We start from the raw sequence: 17,602 nt of genomic DNA, 5'->3' as shown, positions 1-17,602 counted from the left end.
TTTAATTTAATGCAGGCTTGTATTCTATACATCTGATGTCTCAGATTTTCAGCACTGAAACAGCCCAGGATGTTTGTCTTTACATAGAAAAATCATCCAGATAACTAATGTACACATTTTCATTTAATACCCCACCCCTCCCAATTTTTGTGTATTTTGCTCCTATGTTGGTGTATACCTCCATCAGTCTTTGTAACTGCTTTTTTGACCCTTGAAGAACTCCCATCTCCCTCTTTCCCTCCACCTTTGTTCATTTCTTTTTCTTTTTTTTTCTTTTTTTAACTAGTTTTTTGTAGAATCTTCTCACTTTCTCTTCTTCACTCCTCCCTGCATGATGTTTCAACCTCTCTCCTCTCCCCTGACTCTCTAACCAGTATTTCTCTTTTGTCATTCTTACCCTTTTTTTTCCTCTTATGTTGGGTATGTTTGTGACTGCCGTGTGCAACTCTCACTAGTAAGTATTGTATCCTGTCTGCAGTGCTTTTAATAGTTTGTGTTGCAGCACTTTAACAACTGAAGCTGAAGGTCTATCTGTAATGCGCCCTCCCTATCCCTCATTCCCATGGCTACATAGATCTGATAGGATAAACTGCCATTTTGTAAATATTGTGTACATATCTTTTGGAAAGACGTCTAATAAAAAAAAAAAAAAAGTACAGAGCACATACTGTCTTTTGTTTTTGCTGGAGTTGATTGAAATCTAGCAGTTCAGTGGAGCACAGAGTTGCTTGCAAACAGTTTATTATGAAGATGTTGAATGATGGCATCTGTGATAAAGCAGATCAGCTAGCAGACGAAGCACGATGGTTTAATGTTCATTCATATGGTGATAGTTTTTACTTTAACCAACACAGATTAAAAATCCTTGAGAGCAGCTGGAAAAAAGTTAGTGTGGAAGGTTAAAGATGTAGAAAGTGCAGCAGGAAAAAAAATCATTTTGTCATGCAAACAGCAAAAGGCATATAATGGCAAAGGACAGTTCAGTTTAAAAATAGCAAGAAAGCTGGCAAACGAAAAAGACTAAACGCTAAAAGAAATACTACTAAGAAGAAAAAAGGCAGAAGCAGAGCAGCGAAACGGTACAGAAGAAATTCACACGAGGAAACAAACGTGGAGTAAAGAAGTTGTTGCATAAAACACTTATAAGACTTAATAAGAAAAGATTAAAATGCATTGCTGATCTATCACATGAGGTGAAACTTACAAAGGAAATGAAACAAAGGCCAATAATCTGGAAGTTTAGAATGTGCAGAAAATAGAAAAAGGCCCAGGATGGTTTTCATACATGTAGAGCATGAATACTGGCACTGAGTGTTAGAAGGAGGGAAAAATATGAGAATGATGCAACTAAACAGTAAGCAGTGAAATCACACAAAGAAAATAAAAGAAGGGTTTGTTTGGGGTTTTTTTTTCTATAGCCTTGTCGATGTAATGTTGCGTTGCCACAGAAGAAAAACCAGAAACCCAGGGAGTGAGGAGAAGCAGAATAAAGAACAGAAGAGATAGAGGAGAAAAAAGTCTGATTTATTCAGAGGTAAACATCAAACAAAGCAGAATAGAGTAAAACAAAGCCAAGAAGAACTAACTGATACAAGAAAAGAAGTCATTTAGCAGTAATGAAGGAGAAAAGAGGGAGAAAATACAGGACAGTGACCCTCCGGTCATCAAAGCTCAAGCAAGGTAGCAAGGAGTGAAGCCAGAAAACAGAAACTACACTGTGTTAGTATTTATGAACAGAAAGGTAGGAAAGGACTCAAGAAACTGCAAACAAGGATTAAATGTAACGGCTGTATGAAAAGCTAAACATGTAGATTTAGAGGTAGATTGTTAGAAATAAAAATAAGTCCAGCTGATAAACATTATTTCTGTGCTTTTAGTTGCAATATCAGTGTCGCAGCCAAATCGCTCTCTTGATGTTGAAACTCACAGACATTCCCACACACACACACACACACACACACACACACACACACACACACACACACACACACACACACACACACACACACTCAGTAGATAAATGCCAACAAAAATAAATCATTTAAAATTGTACAAAATGTCTTTTGCACAGTTTGACCCCTGAAAAAAAATCCCAAATTATTAAACACAAGAATCTCACAGTATTTTTTTAACCACTTATCCAAAAAAAAAAAAAAAGCAAAGCATTAAAAGGTTTCAAGCGACAGCGTCTCCTACGTATTCTCCAGCAGAGCGGATGGTAAGTGGGTCCTACAGTATTTTAACCTTCAGTCTGTTTAGTCTCCCGAAGAGAGGTTGTGATGGAGACAGGAGGTGACACCACGTGTGCCACATTTCCGAGGTTGTTTTTAAGGATTATTGTAATCTGCCCTGCAGTGTCCCAAAGTTCAACAGAGATGCCCGACGACCCCGCCCTTCACCGGGCCTCAGTAGGGGGTGAAGCGGTTGTATCCTCCTCTGTACAAACTGGCCTGTTGACAGTAGTAGGGTGAAAGGTGCAAGTTAACCACCGTGATGTATTTCTCAGATTAAGCTTTGTTTACTCTGATAGCTGCTCACCATTGTACCGACCCCATACGTTGTTGGTCCGACTGAGTGGTGATAGGCCTCTGGAGCGTAAACCCGTCCATATCTGTTTAAAAAAATAATAATATCACGACTCCAATTAAACTTTGTTTCTTATTAATTTATCTGCAAATGAAATTCTGCAAATTCTTTATGATTAATGAAAGCCAACTGAAGTCAGGCATATATGTGAATTTTTTTACATTATGTGAATATTCTGCCATGATTAATGTGAGCATCCAGCACTGTAATAAGTTATGTGATGGAAACCAATCAAAAGCACATTTGGTACTGAATAATATCTGAAGTATCTTACAAAAACAGTACTTTGGGTGTTATTATGATATTGTTATCCTTGGAAGAGCCACACATCCCTTTGAGGTTGTGTTTGGAAGGCCATCCGGCATAAAAATCTGCCAAAACAAACATGTGGATCTGCCCACTGTGACGACCCCTTGTGACTAAGGGAGCAGTTGAAAGCTTCTTCTTCTACTAGCAGTTTGTGTGCTATTGGTTAATTTAAAGCTGCTTAACAAGGCCCATAAAATCCTTGAGATAAAAACAAGAACGTAATCTCAGGTGGGATCTTTGAGCTACACAGGAACAAAAAAATGAGGTTTTTTATTTTACATACTGTGTCCACTCACAGTAAATGTTACAAGATAAATTCCTGACTGTTTGAGAAAATCCAGATCTTTACTTCCTGGCACAAGGCAGAATATTTTCAAAAGCTGTGTTTATCTTGATAAAAGTTACAAAAGCCAAGTTTGAGTTCAAAGAGTGAGCTCTGTGTAGGTAGGAAGACATTTTCATGGGAATAGCCGAAATGCTCCAAATAGGTTTTGTGTTTCTGCTCAGGTAAAAGCGGTATATACTATTAGGCACACAGCTGCTCAGTGGTACTGCTGAAGCTCAAACACAGCATCAGAATGAGCAAGAACATTCATCTTTGTGTACATTGTTTGTCTGTTTACCCATCACTGTAGGTCGCTGTGGCAGCAGATGCTGACTGAGCCACTCTGTATGCTGCAGGGTATCCGCCCTGCATGGGAAAGATGAAGCAACAATAAAGCAGCAGCAACTGATTGACTGATTAAAAAAGTAAAGATATGAGTAGAGTTCAGCTGCGTACATAGACTTCTGCTCCATACAGTCCATCAGGATACACAACCCTGAAAAAAAAAGAATAAAACATTATCAAAATGAAAGTAATTGGATATAAAGCCGACACCGGTGCTCAGAGTCTTACCCAGGGTAGGTGGGGACAGCAGCAGGTGTGGTTGCAGTGGAGCGAATTGTGTTGTAGACAGCTCGACCCCGACCACGCAGCGCTGAACCGCGGTAGGCCAGCGTAGGAGTCGCTACAGGGTACGGAAAACTGGCAACTAAAATAGAGGAGAGGAAAAAAAGTAGCAGGAGGAGTGAAATGGCAGTGCTGATCATCTCTTCAGAGCAATATGTCAGCATGAAAGAGGGAAACCTTTAGTTACCTGTATAGAGCTCAGGTGCGTACATGGCCCCCATGACTGGGTTGATCTTCCAACCGGAAGCTGCAAAAACAAGGCCTCTATTAAAAACAAGCTCCAAAGATTAGTCAGGACCCAAATATTAATGAGAAGTTTCTTACTTGAGATTTCACCGTTCACGAGAGGCGCTTGGGGTTTCTTGGTAACTACTCGTGCAGTGGCATTATTAACCTGGGGATAAAATAATAAGGATAATCATGGAATCAGAAAGTTAAACCTACAACACAAAAGCTGCGTGATTTCCAGCCATGTGATCAATAAATATCACTTAGGTATAATGTCCAAGGGAAGTTACAGGGTCATAAATACATTTATAGTGAGGTGGCCATTTTTTTTCTCTCTCTGGGTAAAACAAAACTGCATGTTTGTTTTCTAGTTTTAAAAAAGAAATGGGGAAATCTCGCTTTACCTCGATCTTCCTCCCTTCCACAATTGTCCCGTTCAGCTTTTCTCTTGCTCTGTCAGCCTCGGTAGCATTCTCGAAAGTGACGAATCCAAAGCCCTGTGTGTTTGCACGGTTATATGTTTACTGATGAATGATTCCCACGTTGGTTTAAAAGCACTGATCATATTTCTGAGCTGCTCACCTTTGACCCCCTCTCATTGAAGATAATCTCTACATCGAGGATCTTGCCAAATTGCTGAAAGTGTCAGAGCAATTTTCACAGAGTGGAAATTGTTGGATTCAACATGAAAACATGGGCTCTGTGTATGTGTGAAGCTCAGAAACGAGGTGACTGTCATACCCCAAACATCTGGCGGAGGTCTGGGTCTCTAAAGCGAAAGGGGATGTTCGAGACATGGAGGCGTTTCGGTTGGGTTTTACCTGACCCCTCTTCCTCGCTACCGCTTCCTGCCCCGCCCCCCGATGACACGGACACACTGAGAGACTGGGGGTCAGAGGTCACGGGGACCAAAGAGTCCTCCTGACAGTGAGAAAGCACGAAACAGGACAAGGAGGCAGAGGAAGAGGAGGAGGCAAGCAAGTGGATAGAGGAAGAATGGACGGGAAGAACAAAAAAAGATGGAAAACAAAAGATGGAGAGGGTGTGAATGAGGTGGGACAGATGTGAAGAAAAATTGGGAGAGGGCATCAGTAGAAAAGCAAAGAAGGAAAAGAGAAAAACAAACAAACAACAAAGTAAATTGAACAAATTCAACATGTTCCAGAGAATTTCATGTTTAGGTAAAAACTCCAGTTGCGTAAGCATCACATGGCATTAAAGCTCAAAGATCACTTTCATGAGATCAAGTGAACCAAACCAAGTTCAACCAGCATTCAGCAACCAGTGAACCTTCTCAAGCAAATGTAAGGAGGCGTGGAAGGGGCTCCAGTTTAGTGAGGCGTCGTTGAATACATGCCTGTAGGAGATTAGGACAGTGACGCTAACAATAAACGCCAAATGTCTGGTATTAAAACTGCTCATTCCAGCCGTCGTGAAGAGTGAGAAGTTGTTTTAAGCTGTTTTCAGACTCTAACTCAAAGTTTCCCACAGTGGCTCTAACAACTACTTGTTTTACCTTAGTATTAAAGACATACCTGTGCTAGATTAACTTATATAAACTGCCCCATGCAGAAAAATTCAAGAACTAATGTGCCAAAACCAAAACATTCACTATCCCACAATGCACCACGATGCTAGTGTGTGTGCATGTATGTGCATATATATATATATGTGTGTGCAGGTGTGTTGGCCAACCAGCATTGTTCAACCATTGCAAGAAAAGTGGTTAAAAATATATAGATTTGAAAGAAAATCTGCAAAAAAGGGCAACAAACTAAAACCAGTGAGCTTCAGCAGCAAGAAACAAAAGGAAGAGGAGGAGCAGGGAGCACAAAAATTAACGCGAAAAAGAAAAATTACTGGGAGATGTGCTACTCTAATGGAAATAAGATTACACTCCCAAGCCCTGAGTATTAGCAGTCTAGTACCACGAGGCAGATAAGGAGTGAAAAAGGCTTCAGTAAACAAGGCAAAGAAGGTGCACAGAAAGGGGACAGAGTTTAAAACTGAAGGGTCAGTGGGGGACGGGTGGGGTGGGGGGTCACGGTGCTGCTTTTTTGCCAAAGGTTAAAGTCGTTCGTCAGGGGGCATCATTAATAAGAAGGAGACAGACAGAGAGAGGTACAGAAACACATTCATACAGACATATAAATGCACACAGGCTACTACTGGTGTACACTACACTGGCTCGATGTGGCTTCAACTGTAGACAGCAGACCCACACACACGCACACACACACGCACATACAGGCCAGAGTGGAGGGGGGGGGGACAGAGGTACAGAGGGTTGAGTTGGGTGGTGGTGTCATTGTCACGATGCAGGATTGAGTTCTGGACCTGAGCGATATTTCAGACGGGGGAAAGGGGGGGGAATCATCCGGTCAGCCTCACCCCGCCCCCCCCTTTTTGACCCCCTCCCTCCGTGGCGACGTCTCAACTTTCCCCGAAAATCATCACGGACCCGAGTATGTCTGGGACTCTAGTGATAAAATATATAAACGGGGCCATAAAACACCATTTATGAGAGGAGGAAGGGAGAAGCAGGACACAGAGCTGACCTGCCACACAGATCAGACGGCTCTGCGTGTGTCAGAGTAGATGTTTCCATGTCTGAAGGAGACTTCTGCACTGCAAAAACAAAACAGTCACACACATCTCTGACCACATAACTCATGTCTTCATGAATAAGAAAAAAAAAATCTGCTAATCCGTTAAGAATATTTAAACCTGTTCCAAGGTGAAATCACATCTTCAAGTAACCACTTCTGCAAGGTCCCAAAAGGTTGGTTCTGTTCATCTGGATGAACCGTTTTCAGTGGGAGAAACGTTTCGTCACTCATCCAGGTGACTTCTTCAGTCTCAGCTGACTGCAGGTTTCCCCAACCTTATAAACAGTACATTTGTATAATGACTGAAACTAGCACCACTGAATAAACAGTGGGCTGTGATGTCAGTTCCTTGAGCATTAATATGCAAATTGTCATTGATCAACAACCACTGATCAAGGACGAATGATCAATGGTCATGAGTACCATTCACAGAGTTGGGGAATGGCTGCAATCACAGCCCGATGAATCAAACACTGATGCACTAAAAAAATAAAATATATTTTTTATATTTTGTCTACTAAACAATATTTTGTTTACTAAACAATCCAGTTTTTAGAAAATAGAATTTTAAGGGTAGTCAAAGGAGCTTGCAAAGAAAAGCGTCTGGACTTCTTTAAGTTGCTTGAAGACGTTTCACCTCTCATCCGAGAAGCTTCTTCAGTTCTAAGGTCAAATGGTGGAGAGTCCCAGATTTAAACCCAGTGGGAGTTTCCCCCCACAGAGGGACAAAAGGACCCCCTGATGATCCTCTAATCACATGAGCCAAGGTGTGAAAACGGGTGTGGGTCCCAATCAGCCAGAGTTTCAGGTGAGCTCATTGTGAAACCTGGCCCCACCTTATCATGCGATTTCCTGAGGTCAGATGGCCCAGGGTGTGAGTGGGCGCTAAGGCATCTGGGGAGGGAACTCAAAACTGGATTATAGATGGTGTCGTAAACCATCGCCCCTGTTCAAAGATGGTCGCTTACAGTGGACATAGATGGCTTCTAATTTTAAGGGTAATATTTATTTCAGGCTTTACATGGTTAAGATAAGTTTTTTCAAAATAAAATAATAAATACGTTTTTTTCAATTACAGACCTGGGAAGTGACAATAGGTCTCTGCAGGCAGTGTGAGTCAAAATATTACATTATTTAAAAAAGACAAACTTTCTCTCGTGTGTGTTGCTGTTTTTTTAATCAATTCAGTGAGAATGGCATGGTAAATTTTGCTTTTAAACTGTAAAGCCTGGTTCTGCTGGCTGTCTCTTCCTGCTAGAAAGGTTTTTTCCCTCTCATATTGCAGGGTTTTTAGCTTACAGTATTAAGGCCCTTGAGGCAACTGTTATTGTAAATTTGTTATTGTAAATGAGCTTGAAATTGAATTCAAATTGCTAATTAGGAATAATGCAAGTAGCCTACAGCTTACTGGTGGTCATTATTCTGCAAGTAGGCTAACAAAAAAATCACTTTGATTTTAACCTGATGGCAGCACAAGATGGAAATTCTAGAGAGTCCCTCAAGTTCTGAACTGTGTAATTGTATAATATAGTTTATTACAATTTCCATAAGATTCCAGCAGATTAGTAGCCTGTTGTAACAACAATTCCTCATCGTTTTATCAAGTTATTTCATTCAAAATCAAGAGGAAACATCAGGCAGCTCATAAAGACTGAGGCCAGTGTGACCTGTTTGTGCATTAATGTGTTCTCTGTTATTGTAGGGTCTTTATCTTACAATATAAATGGAAATTAAAGACGCTCCCACAGTGCACCGATGCTGAAGTGGTGCAGGCCACACACAGAAAGAGATCAGCAGCAACCAGAGACCACAGGGTGTCAGTGAAATTCATCAGTGTGGTAACTGCCAGTATGAGTAAAGGACACTGCTGCCACACCACCGGCAAGATTACACTGAAACATTTGAGGTAATAAACACGAGGGTTATCTACGCAACCAGCCAGGAACAGCTGCAGAGCAATGACTTTAGATTCAACTGAGGATAAAATTATAATGCAGGTTTCTTCCGTTGATTTAATAAAAGATTAATTTGGTTTTTAAAAGAATATGTAAAGCAAATTTGATGGTAAACAGGTTGAAATAATCTTATCGCAGTAGCAGAATGAAGACACAAATTATCTATTAAAAAATCTCTTTAGTTTCAAAAACCATTTGTTGATACATTTTTAAAGATGTAATCATTGTTTATCCTGTACCAGAAATGATTTCATCAGACAAATCACAAAAGCCTGACATGGACTTTATAAACATCCTTCAGATAGCTTAAACTGTAAACTGTAAGTATCAGCACAAAGTTCGAGCGGCGATCTGGAAAGGTGATCAGTTTTATTGACACTTAAATGAGACCTGGGGGAGGGAGAAAGGAAAAGTGGGCATTTATTTTCATCAATAAATCCCTTATCAGCTGCCTCGACATTTTGCTCCACAGAGGGTGACAGGCATTTCCATACAAGGACACCGCGGTGGACATGGGGCTCTAAATATAGAAGGAAACCCTATCTGGGCCTGTTGCTCTGCAGAACATGTGAAAGTGCTACCTGTCGACTTACTGACGATCATGTTTTATTGGCCTGGAACATCAACATTTGTCACAGACCGCTCTTACCGTGTTGCCAGATGTCAGAGAGTCGCCCCCATCGTGCTGAGGGCCCTGATAGACTCTGAGCTGGGGATGTTCCTGGTACTCTGAGCTCGGATGTGCAGAGCTAAAGTCGAGAGTTGCCAGTCTGCTGGCGGATGTTGGGGGACCTTGACCTGGTGGGGGGTAAGAGGGAGGCGGGGCATAGACCTGAGGCAGGGCAGGGTCTGCGCTGCCTGGGGCAGCCTCCTGAGTGGGGCCCCCCTGAGGAAAAGAGGAAGAGGGAGACGAATGAGCCACTCATGCCAGAATATGACAGCATAGATGTAAACAAACGAAACACAAGATGTTGTTGTTGATCTTCTGTTTTTACAATAAAACAAACTGCATAAACACGCTGCAGTGACACTGTGATCTTTAATGAAGATGACAGATACACAAATACCACAATAAATGATTGTTCCACCCAATTTTACACATCAGTTTAACTGTCAGAAGGAGTAAAATGCTGTGAAATCTCTTAAATAATCTGATAATAATAACCATAGCAAAAGATGTTTTTAACAGTAATAGTAAGACAAAATACAAAGCTAAATAAGCTTACTGGTAGGTTGCAGTGTTTGGAAGAGGTCACTATAAATTACCTTATATATTTACCTATTCTTTTTTAAATAACTGCCTTTTGTGAGTTTGTTTTTTGTGTGTGGTAATAAAGAAATAGTAAATTATCCTTGAAAAATACATCTGATGACCAGTCCTAAACACTACATTTCTTTTTGCTTATCCAAAGCAACATCCAAGTATAGATATAATTAAAAACATCTCTAATATTAAGACATTTCTCACAATTGTAATAACTGATTCATTCTTAATGCCAAACGTGGAGCTCATTGTTAAATTTAACTCTTTCTGTTTTTCCCATTACAAATGACAGATTTGGCACTTAAAAACAATATTTATGTCCAAAATGTTGACTTTATGTAGTACAATGTCATGTAAAATTATTGGAATCTCATCAGATTCAACAGCCACAGGTATGTTTTAAGTCTCATAGACTTTAGAATCTCTAATATCCATTTTAATTAAACAACTGTTTACTTAAAAACTTTTTTTTTTTTAAAAAATGCGTAACAAACTACCTTTAATGAGAAAAACAAGATTAAACAGGAAAACAGGACCTCCTCCAAACCAAGTGTAAGCAGTGGTTTGGAGGAAACTCCTGCGCAGTTTCCATTCAAGTGAGGTAAAAAGCAGAGAAATAAAAGCGGTCTTACCCCCTTACTGCATTCCTCGATCTCTGATGCATTGTCTAACAACTGCCGCATTTTTAATGCCAGCTGACCACCCGCCCACCGCACCATAAGTTCTACCCATCCACCAATCATCAAATGATTGCTAGAGGAAAAGTGACCGGGGGTGGGGGGTGGCTGTGGGTGGGGGAGGTGTTCCACACCAGCTGTGGACATCTGTAACTTTCAGTCACCTTGTTGCTCCCACAAAGAGCCCAGAGGGCCCCTCTAACCTACTCATGAGCACAGAAAGCGTACGGAGCTTCCCCCCCAGGATTAAGTATTTATGAATGTGTGTGCTCCTGCTGAGGGTGCATCGTGCTAAATGTCGCCTCCGAGAATATCGGCCCTGACAGACACGGTTTTATTACCTCAGAGACATTTTCATGAACATCTACTTCTCTTTGTGTTGTGTGGAGTGGCTCAGTTGCCTTTTAAGAAACAGAGGACTTCACAAGCACAATAATGACATCAATGTTTGGGTTGGGTGCGAGTGAAGTGCTTCGCTGATCTTACTACAACATGACCACACAACAGAAAAAACAACAAAGTGAACACAGCTGTCAGACTACAGCATACTTATACTGCTTACACTTGAATTTCTGATGTTGAGCTTGCTTTATACTATAAACCTACCGCCGCCTCATTTTGGACCCAGCCATGCTTCAGGAAGGCCGAGATGCATCAGTGATTCAATAGTGTTAAAGATCCCACCACATCAACATGACAGTCTGCACTCCCTGACAACGTCTGGCAGGAGATATGAGTCCACGTGTCACACACCAGGAGACTAAGAAACACAGTCTGTGCAGCCTCACCTCTTCACACTGACTGTCTACATATATGTTGTATATATGCCGCCTTCTGTACTGTTATATGTGTATTTAAACTTTCTGATTTATTGCTTTATATCTTGTGTTAGGACTTCCAGCTGAAGCATTTAACACAACAGTTCTTGTATAAACAGATGAGATATCTGTGACGGGCCTTCTCAGACTTTCAGGAGACAGGGAGTTCTTACAGGAGGGAAAACTTTCCAAGGACTTCATCGCAACAGTAACACTGAGTGGCAGATTCTTACTATTGGAGCTGTTCGTACTCTAAACTTTTCCATCTTAATACTTCAGACACATGTGACATGATATGTTTCAACCACATGAAGGTTTGTGCTGATCATGAAGATAATGTATAGAGCCCGTATGTTCATTCTGATGGTGGACAGTCCTCATTTAAAGATGTACAATAATGCTGCAGCACAATGTTCAGATGAAATTATTTTGTCTTGGCTTCCGGATACGACTTCACAAATCTAAGAACATTTATTCTGGAAGACAATCCTGGAAAATCCTCACATTTGTGAGGATTCCCCCACAGTAACTGGGAATATTTCTATTAGAGCACTGATACTTTCACTTAATCACTGGATCAGAGGATACCCTGAGTTACCTTACAAGCAAAATGCCACAAGTGTGTCAGCTGCCTTCAGGATTTAAAGGAGTCACGATTAAAAAAAACTCTATCCCACGCCAGCTCATAATGGCTGGCATAGCTCTGCTGGCTGTTAAACTGGTTGTATAAGCAAGGAAATGGTTGTCAGGCAGACTCTTGTTGGCTTGGAGGATTTCATTTGACCACTCTCTGTTGGTTTGGAGGAGGATTTTTAATAAAGTGTGCACTCTCAACAAACCAGATTTGACATTCAAGCAGGCTTCACCCTGATAATTACTGAATGAGGAAAAGTTGATGGAGATGATTCATCTGCAGCTCTTACTCATTATTCAAGAGAAATATTTAAGTTTGAACCAGAGCTGAAAGATAGGTATTGAGGCGCCGTCCAACTCTGAGGCCGTTCTTAACTCTCGCACTGGAGCTGGAACATGTTTCCAAATATGTTGACACAACTTGCACCTGCACTCTGTCCTACTTATCAGAAGAAACGACGATCTAGCTGCTCCGACCCTCCTCCGAGATATAAAAGCAATGTTGAGCGAAGAAAATGCATCTGTTAGATATCACTGTCAACTCTCCCCCCACCTTACAGACTAACTAACTAACCAGCCACTGTGTCTGATTCAGCACCACAGTCTCAACACGAGACTCCTCACGGGCTTGTTTTTTATTATCATTGCCATTTGTTCCCCCTCTCTCGCTCGTCTCCTTCCTCAGCTGCTGGCTTGCGGTCAGAGGTCGACAGCTCGGAGCCAGGTGCTTGCTGGGACAGTTGCCATGGGATTTACACAAGACGAAGCTGACTGCAGATGTGGCCTTTTGGTGCTGGCCGAGTTACAAATGTTAGCAACATGTAGCTTATTAAAGTGTAACACAATATTCCTTTTTTTCATCCATCCATCTGCACATTCTGCACATCCCGGTTCCTCCTATTGAGCGACACGACAGCCTTTTTGTTTATATTGCTGATAAAAAAAAAAAGAAGAAGAAAAGATTGCTGATAATGAGGAGAGAGGAGTTTTACAAGCTGCCAAATGTTGTGTTAAAACAGATGCTCCACATCAGTCATAAAGGAATTTCCCCAGCACTTGGAAATATGACACTTTTAAAAAGGGAACAATTGCTGGATTGAAGTGAAGGATTCGAGCATTTCGGTACGCTGTATACTGTGTATATTGTTGCACTGACAATAAAGTTCTTGAATCTTGGAAGATCTAGCTGGGGCTTCAGACTATTTACTTCAGTGCCAGTCACCTTCAAATAACAATTCTCTCTGCATCTGTTTTCCATAAACAGCTCTCTGAATCTTATGAAATAAGTCAAGGTTACCCCGGAGGAGCCTAATATTCAACATTTAAATGCACAACAGGCTGGTTTCACACATTTATCTTAAGCACAGCTCACTACAGGACACAAGACAGGTGACAGACCCTCTTCCTGTGATTATCTGCTCAGGAGAGGAGGGCTAAAAATACAGCTGGTGTGAAGCACAGAGACAAGGTAGAGAGATACTAAATGAGCTGTGGCATTAGTGGCATGTCAGGGACACTTGCTGGTGGACTAAAGATAACCACTAATATGTCCTTACTAGTGAATAAATAAGACATTTCACAACTAGCACACTTCACACAGATCCTGTTGCATATTAAGCAATGCATCGGTAGACTGAATTAGATTAAACTGTGACTTAGGGCCTTTTGGCTTCTTCTGCTCACTGGAAAATGTTTTAAGTTTTACAAAATACAGGGATTTTGTCTGGTAATAGGAATAAGATCTTTTTAGTTTAATCATTAAGCAAAATCATACAAAGGTGCTGATTTAAATGTCCAATTATTTGATTATATTTCTTAATGTGAGTATTTGGGTGAATAAAAGAATAAATAACAACCAGAGCTCTAGAAATGCAAAATAACTGACATTGAGATTAAGAATTGTAATAATAAATAATATTATTTTGTTGCATAAAGTTATAGTTCCCCAGTAGATGATTTCAGGGATGTTCCCTAGGGGGGAAAATCTCAGTATTTATGTGATAATGTCTGGCCACAGTGTAAATCAAGAAGTTTACCTGAACTATGCTGGGGTAGCATGTGGTTGCCTGTGGGTAGACGGGGAGTCCATAAGGCTGGAGGATCACAGTGGGTGAGGAGAGCATAGCCCAAAAACGACACACGAGGAGATGAGGAACGGAGGAAAATGGGAGGAAAAGGAGAGCAGGGGGAAAGGAAGGGTTGATGTACACACAGAAGAGCAGGCGATCAGGCTGGAATTTTTTTTTAAAAAGGGAGGAAAAATCCCAAATGAAGGAAACAGAAACTCCAAGAAAGTGAGGGAGGTGGGAAAAAAAGACCACGCTTAAGACTTTTGCTTCACCTCGAAAATGAAGTCAAGCAAGAAAACACAAGGGAAACCCCCAAAACACCCGGAAAAGATGGGATTTAGAGCAGTGAAAGAGAAAGCCAGTGAGCTTCTGTGTGTCCATCAGTTGATCATGCAGCCTGACAGACAGAAACACATGGTCAGGGTCCCATTTCAGAGTTATATAAATAGTCACCCATGTCCTTCTCTCTGAGTTTACCACCTTACCTCCCTCACTCTCACTTTGTAAGAGGAGATCTGTGACCACTCAGTCAAACCTCTGTGCAGAGTGAAAGAAGCAGGCCTTTCCCGCCTCTCTGTGCACATTGAAGCTGTGTGTTATACCATCTATGTAATAACATGAGGCCTGTTCGTGATTCAAGCGCATAAACAAACTTCATCTTAACTTCTTCCATGTGTTCAGGTTGTGCTCTTCGCTTTGACCAACAGAGAGCGACAAACCCAGCGGGCCCGACTTCCGTTTGGGCGGTGAGAGGCATCATGGGATATGTAGTGTGCTCGCAGGCCCTATAAATGATTATGGACTTCCTTTAACTTCCTCTTTACTGCGCGAGCCTGAGCGAGACAGGTACGGTTACCATCCTCATCCTTACCAGCAATACAAACCGAGTGTATTTGGACCTCCACGTTGAAAAACAGTCATAGGACATGAAACTAAACTTATGCCTGTGCCGATTGAAGACCTGCATGTTTTTTTTAAAGCGTTTTTAAACGAAAAGCGCTTAAGCTAATGCTAGCTGCTAACATTAAACAACGTGGTGCGGTGTAGCTGCGGCCTAGTCTTACGGATGCCCGGTCTGTTAAACGTTTATACGCGATTTATTGTAGTTTCAGAAACATTTAATGAAGCGCATCCGATGTATCAGTGTTTCTAGTCAATTCGGTCCTTACACATTACCCTTGTCTTCATAAACCGTACGATCGTGTGGCAAATCTGACCGATACAGTTGAAGCATGGAAGTAATAGTGACGGTTGTAGGTCCCTTTAGCCTGGTAAAAAGTTAATGTCTTTTTTTTTAATTATTCAGTAAACGCTTTGAAAAACGGAACTAGACTGACAGATGGAGAGCCTATTTGGCTTAATTAAACTGACTCTACTTTTTGAGGTTGACTTGATTGTCTTAGTTGTAAATTGTAACATGAGTTATTGCTGAACGTGCATAATGTTTGCCTTTAAAATGTCTTCTGTGCACAAGATTCAAATAACATGTCAACCTTGAATAACCTATTAAAAGTGTAAAATGGTATAAATCTTATATGTAGCGTCCCCCTCATTGTAATTTCTTGGTTTTGCAGGCACTTATAAGCCATCATGCCCGTTGCCAGAAGCTGGGTTTGTCGTAAGACATATGTCACCCCCCGCCGCCCCTTCGAGAAGTCCCGTCTCGACCAGGAGTTGAAACTCATTGGTATGTTTTCATTTTCATAACTTCCGTCCATATATATATTTCAAGGCATACCCTTTAATGAGGTATACTAAACTGATTACGGCGTTTCATCTCCCTTTAAGGCGAGTATGGGCTGAGGAACAAGCGTGAGGTGTGGAGGGTCAAGTTCACCCTTGCCAAGATCCGCAAGGCTGCCAGAGAGCTGCTCACTCTGGATGAGAAGGACCCAAAGCGTCTGTTTGAAGGTGGGTAGGATGAGTTAAAGCTGGTTTGTGTTGGCCGATGATTTAAATATATAAAGTGTCAGACTTCACCATGGTGTCACGAATTCCTCGTCAATGAGGCCAATATTCCTGCTCTGCAAAGATTTTTGAGCACGTCTCTGTGGTTGTATGTTTAAATGACGTTTTGTGTATACGTGTGGTTTTCCAGGTAACGCTTTGCTCAGGCGTCTGGTGAGAATCGGTGTGCTCGATGAGGGTAAGATGAAGCTCGATTATATCCTGGGCCTGAAGGTCGAGGATTTCTTGGAGAGGAGGCTTCAGACACAGGTCTTCAAGCTTGGACTTGCCAAGAGCATCCACCACGCTCGTGTCCTTATCCGCCAGAGGCACATTCGGTAAGCTCAAAGCAACACATAACGGGCTCAGTGGGGTTTTTTTTGTTTTGTTTTGGTTTTTTTGATGGACTCATGAGAACCTGTCGATGCTTCCTCTTCCATCAGAGGACCACCAACCTGTAACACACCCTGTTGACAACAGTTAAGATTTTCATCAAGGTCAATTCGGTATCAAAACCGTATACCTTGTCAGTAGACATTGCCCAGAGCCAATCCTGCCGCCGAGGGCGCAGACAGTGCCACGGTGTTGTGGCCGTCAGGTAAGGTATGGGGGATTGCACCTCGGGCAATTGTAGTATTCACTACAGCATTGGATATGAAGTACTCAGGCTGATGATTTAAGTCATAAGTTCAGATTTCCTGTGGTGTCAAGAATTCCTCGTCAATGAAGCCTGCAGTAAATTATACATGTAAAATATTAAAGATTCACACTTTTTCCACCCTGAAAGCTTTTTCAGCTTTTAAACTGCAAAGACAACTCTTAAGTGCAGCTGGAAGATGCATCAACATTTTCTAAAGTCCTCCCTTTATTGTCTGTCTTGGCAGTGTGCGCAAGCAGGTGGTGAATATCCCCTCTTTTGTGGTTCGCCTGGACAGCCAGAAGCACATCGACTTTTCCCTTAGGTCTCCGTACGGCGGTGGACGCCCAGGCCGCGTCAAGAGAAAGAACGCCAAGAAGGGCCAGGGTGGAGCTGGAGGAGCTGACGATGAGGAGGAGGATTAAGAAGGATGTTGTACAGGAGTGTTTCTTGATACTTCCTGTTGTGACAATTCTCAATAAAATGTTTGGTTTATCCAAAAAAAAAGTAGCTGACTCTATGCAGTTTTTTTTTTTGTTTGTTTGTTTTTTCTTAAACGTATGTTTATTTGTTTTTTCAACAGTATCAACACCAACATAAAATGAACGTATGGCAGTCATTAAAATAATAATAACACTAATAATAATAGTAATAGTAATAACGATAATTGAAGTGTTAATCCTAAAAGGTTCCAAATAAATGCATAGTTAAATAAATTAAACCATACAAATAAATACAATTTAAAAAAAAAAAATAATAATAATCATAATATAGGTTACATAGTATATTCCCAACAGCAAGTCAGACATTATCCATTATCTAGTTGTCTTATTCACTCACCGCCCCCCCCCCATCCCCACTCCTCAGTAGATCCAAAAATATCTTCCAGATGTTGTAAAATTCAGAAGCCTTCTTTCT

At 41.3% G+C, this 17,602-nt stretch overlaps 2 protein-coding genes across 3 annotated transcripts; one reads left to right on the top strand and one right to left on the bottom strand.

Moving 5' to 3' along the window:
- Positions 1-1,882: 1,882 nt before the first annotated feature.
- On the bottom strand, positions 1,883-14,483 carry rbfox1l (RNA binding fox-1 homolog 1, like). 2 transcript variants are annotated; one of them, XM_085423118.1, is made up of 12 exons: positions 14,068-14,483; positions 9,289-9,525; positions 4,817-4,996; positions 4,658-4,711; positions 4,480-4,572; positions 4,172-4,241; positions 4,035-4,094; positions 3,794-3,929; positions 3,677-3,716; positions 3,519-3,586; positions 2,539-2,611; positions 1,883-2,450 (listed from the first exon to the last, which is right to left on the bottom strand). In XM_085423118.1, exons 1-12 carry the CDS (start codon positions 14,152-14,154, stop codon positions 2,406-2,408), a joined length of 1,143 nt encoding a protein of 380 aa, XP_085279244.1. In that variant the 5' UTR covers positions 14,155-14,483; the 3' UTR covers positions 1,883-2,405. The 2 variants fall into 2 exon arrangements, with proteins under 2 accessions (XP_085279244.1, XP_085279243.1); XM_085423117.1 differs by lacking the exon at positions 14,068-14,483 and adding an exon at positions 10,536-10,684.
- A 421-nt stretch (positions 14,484-14,904) lies between these two features.
- Positions 14,905-17,194, top strand: rps9 (ribosomal protein S9). The gene is made up of 5 exons (XM_085423119.1): positions 14,905-14,946; positions 15,675-15,787; positions 15,889-16,011; positions 16,199-16,385; positions 16,932-17,194. Exons 2-5 carry the CDS (start codon positions 15,691-15,693, stop codon positions 17,107-17,109), a joined length of 585 nt encoding a protein of 194 aa, XP_085279245.1. The 5' UTR covers positions 14,905-14,946; positions 15,675-15,690; the 3' UTR covers positions 17,110-17,194.
- The last annotated feature ends 408 nt before the right edge of the window (positions 17,195-17,602 follow it).

This window comes from Rhamphochromis longiceps, linkage group LG11 (assembly GCF_057381845.1).
Source record: "Rhamphochromis longiceps isolate RC_006_pf linkage group LG11, R_longiceps_female_GT1.1, whole genome shotgun sequence".
Lineage (NCBI taxonomy): Eukaryota > Metazoa > Chordata > Actinopteri > Cichliformes > Cichlidae > Rhamphochromis > Rhamphochromis longiceps.
The sequence above is the reverse complement of the archived record's forward strand: the minus strand, read 5'-3'. Positions and strand labels throughout refer to the sequence as shown.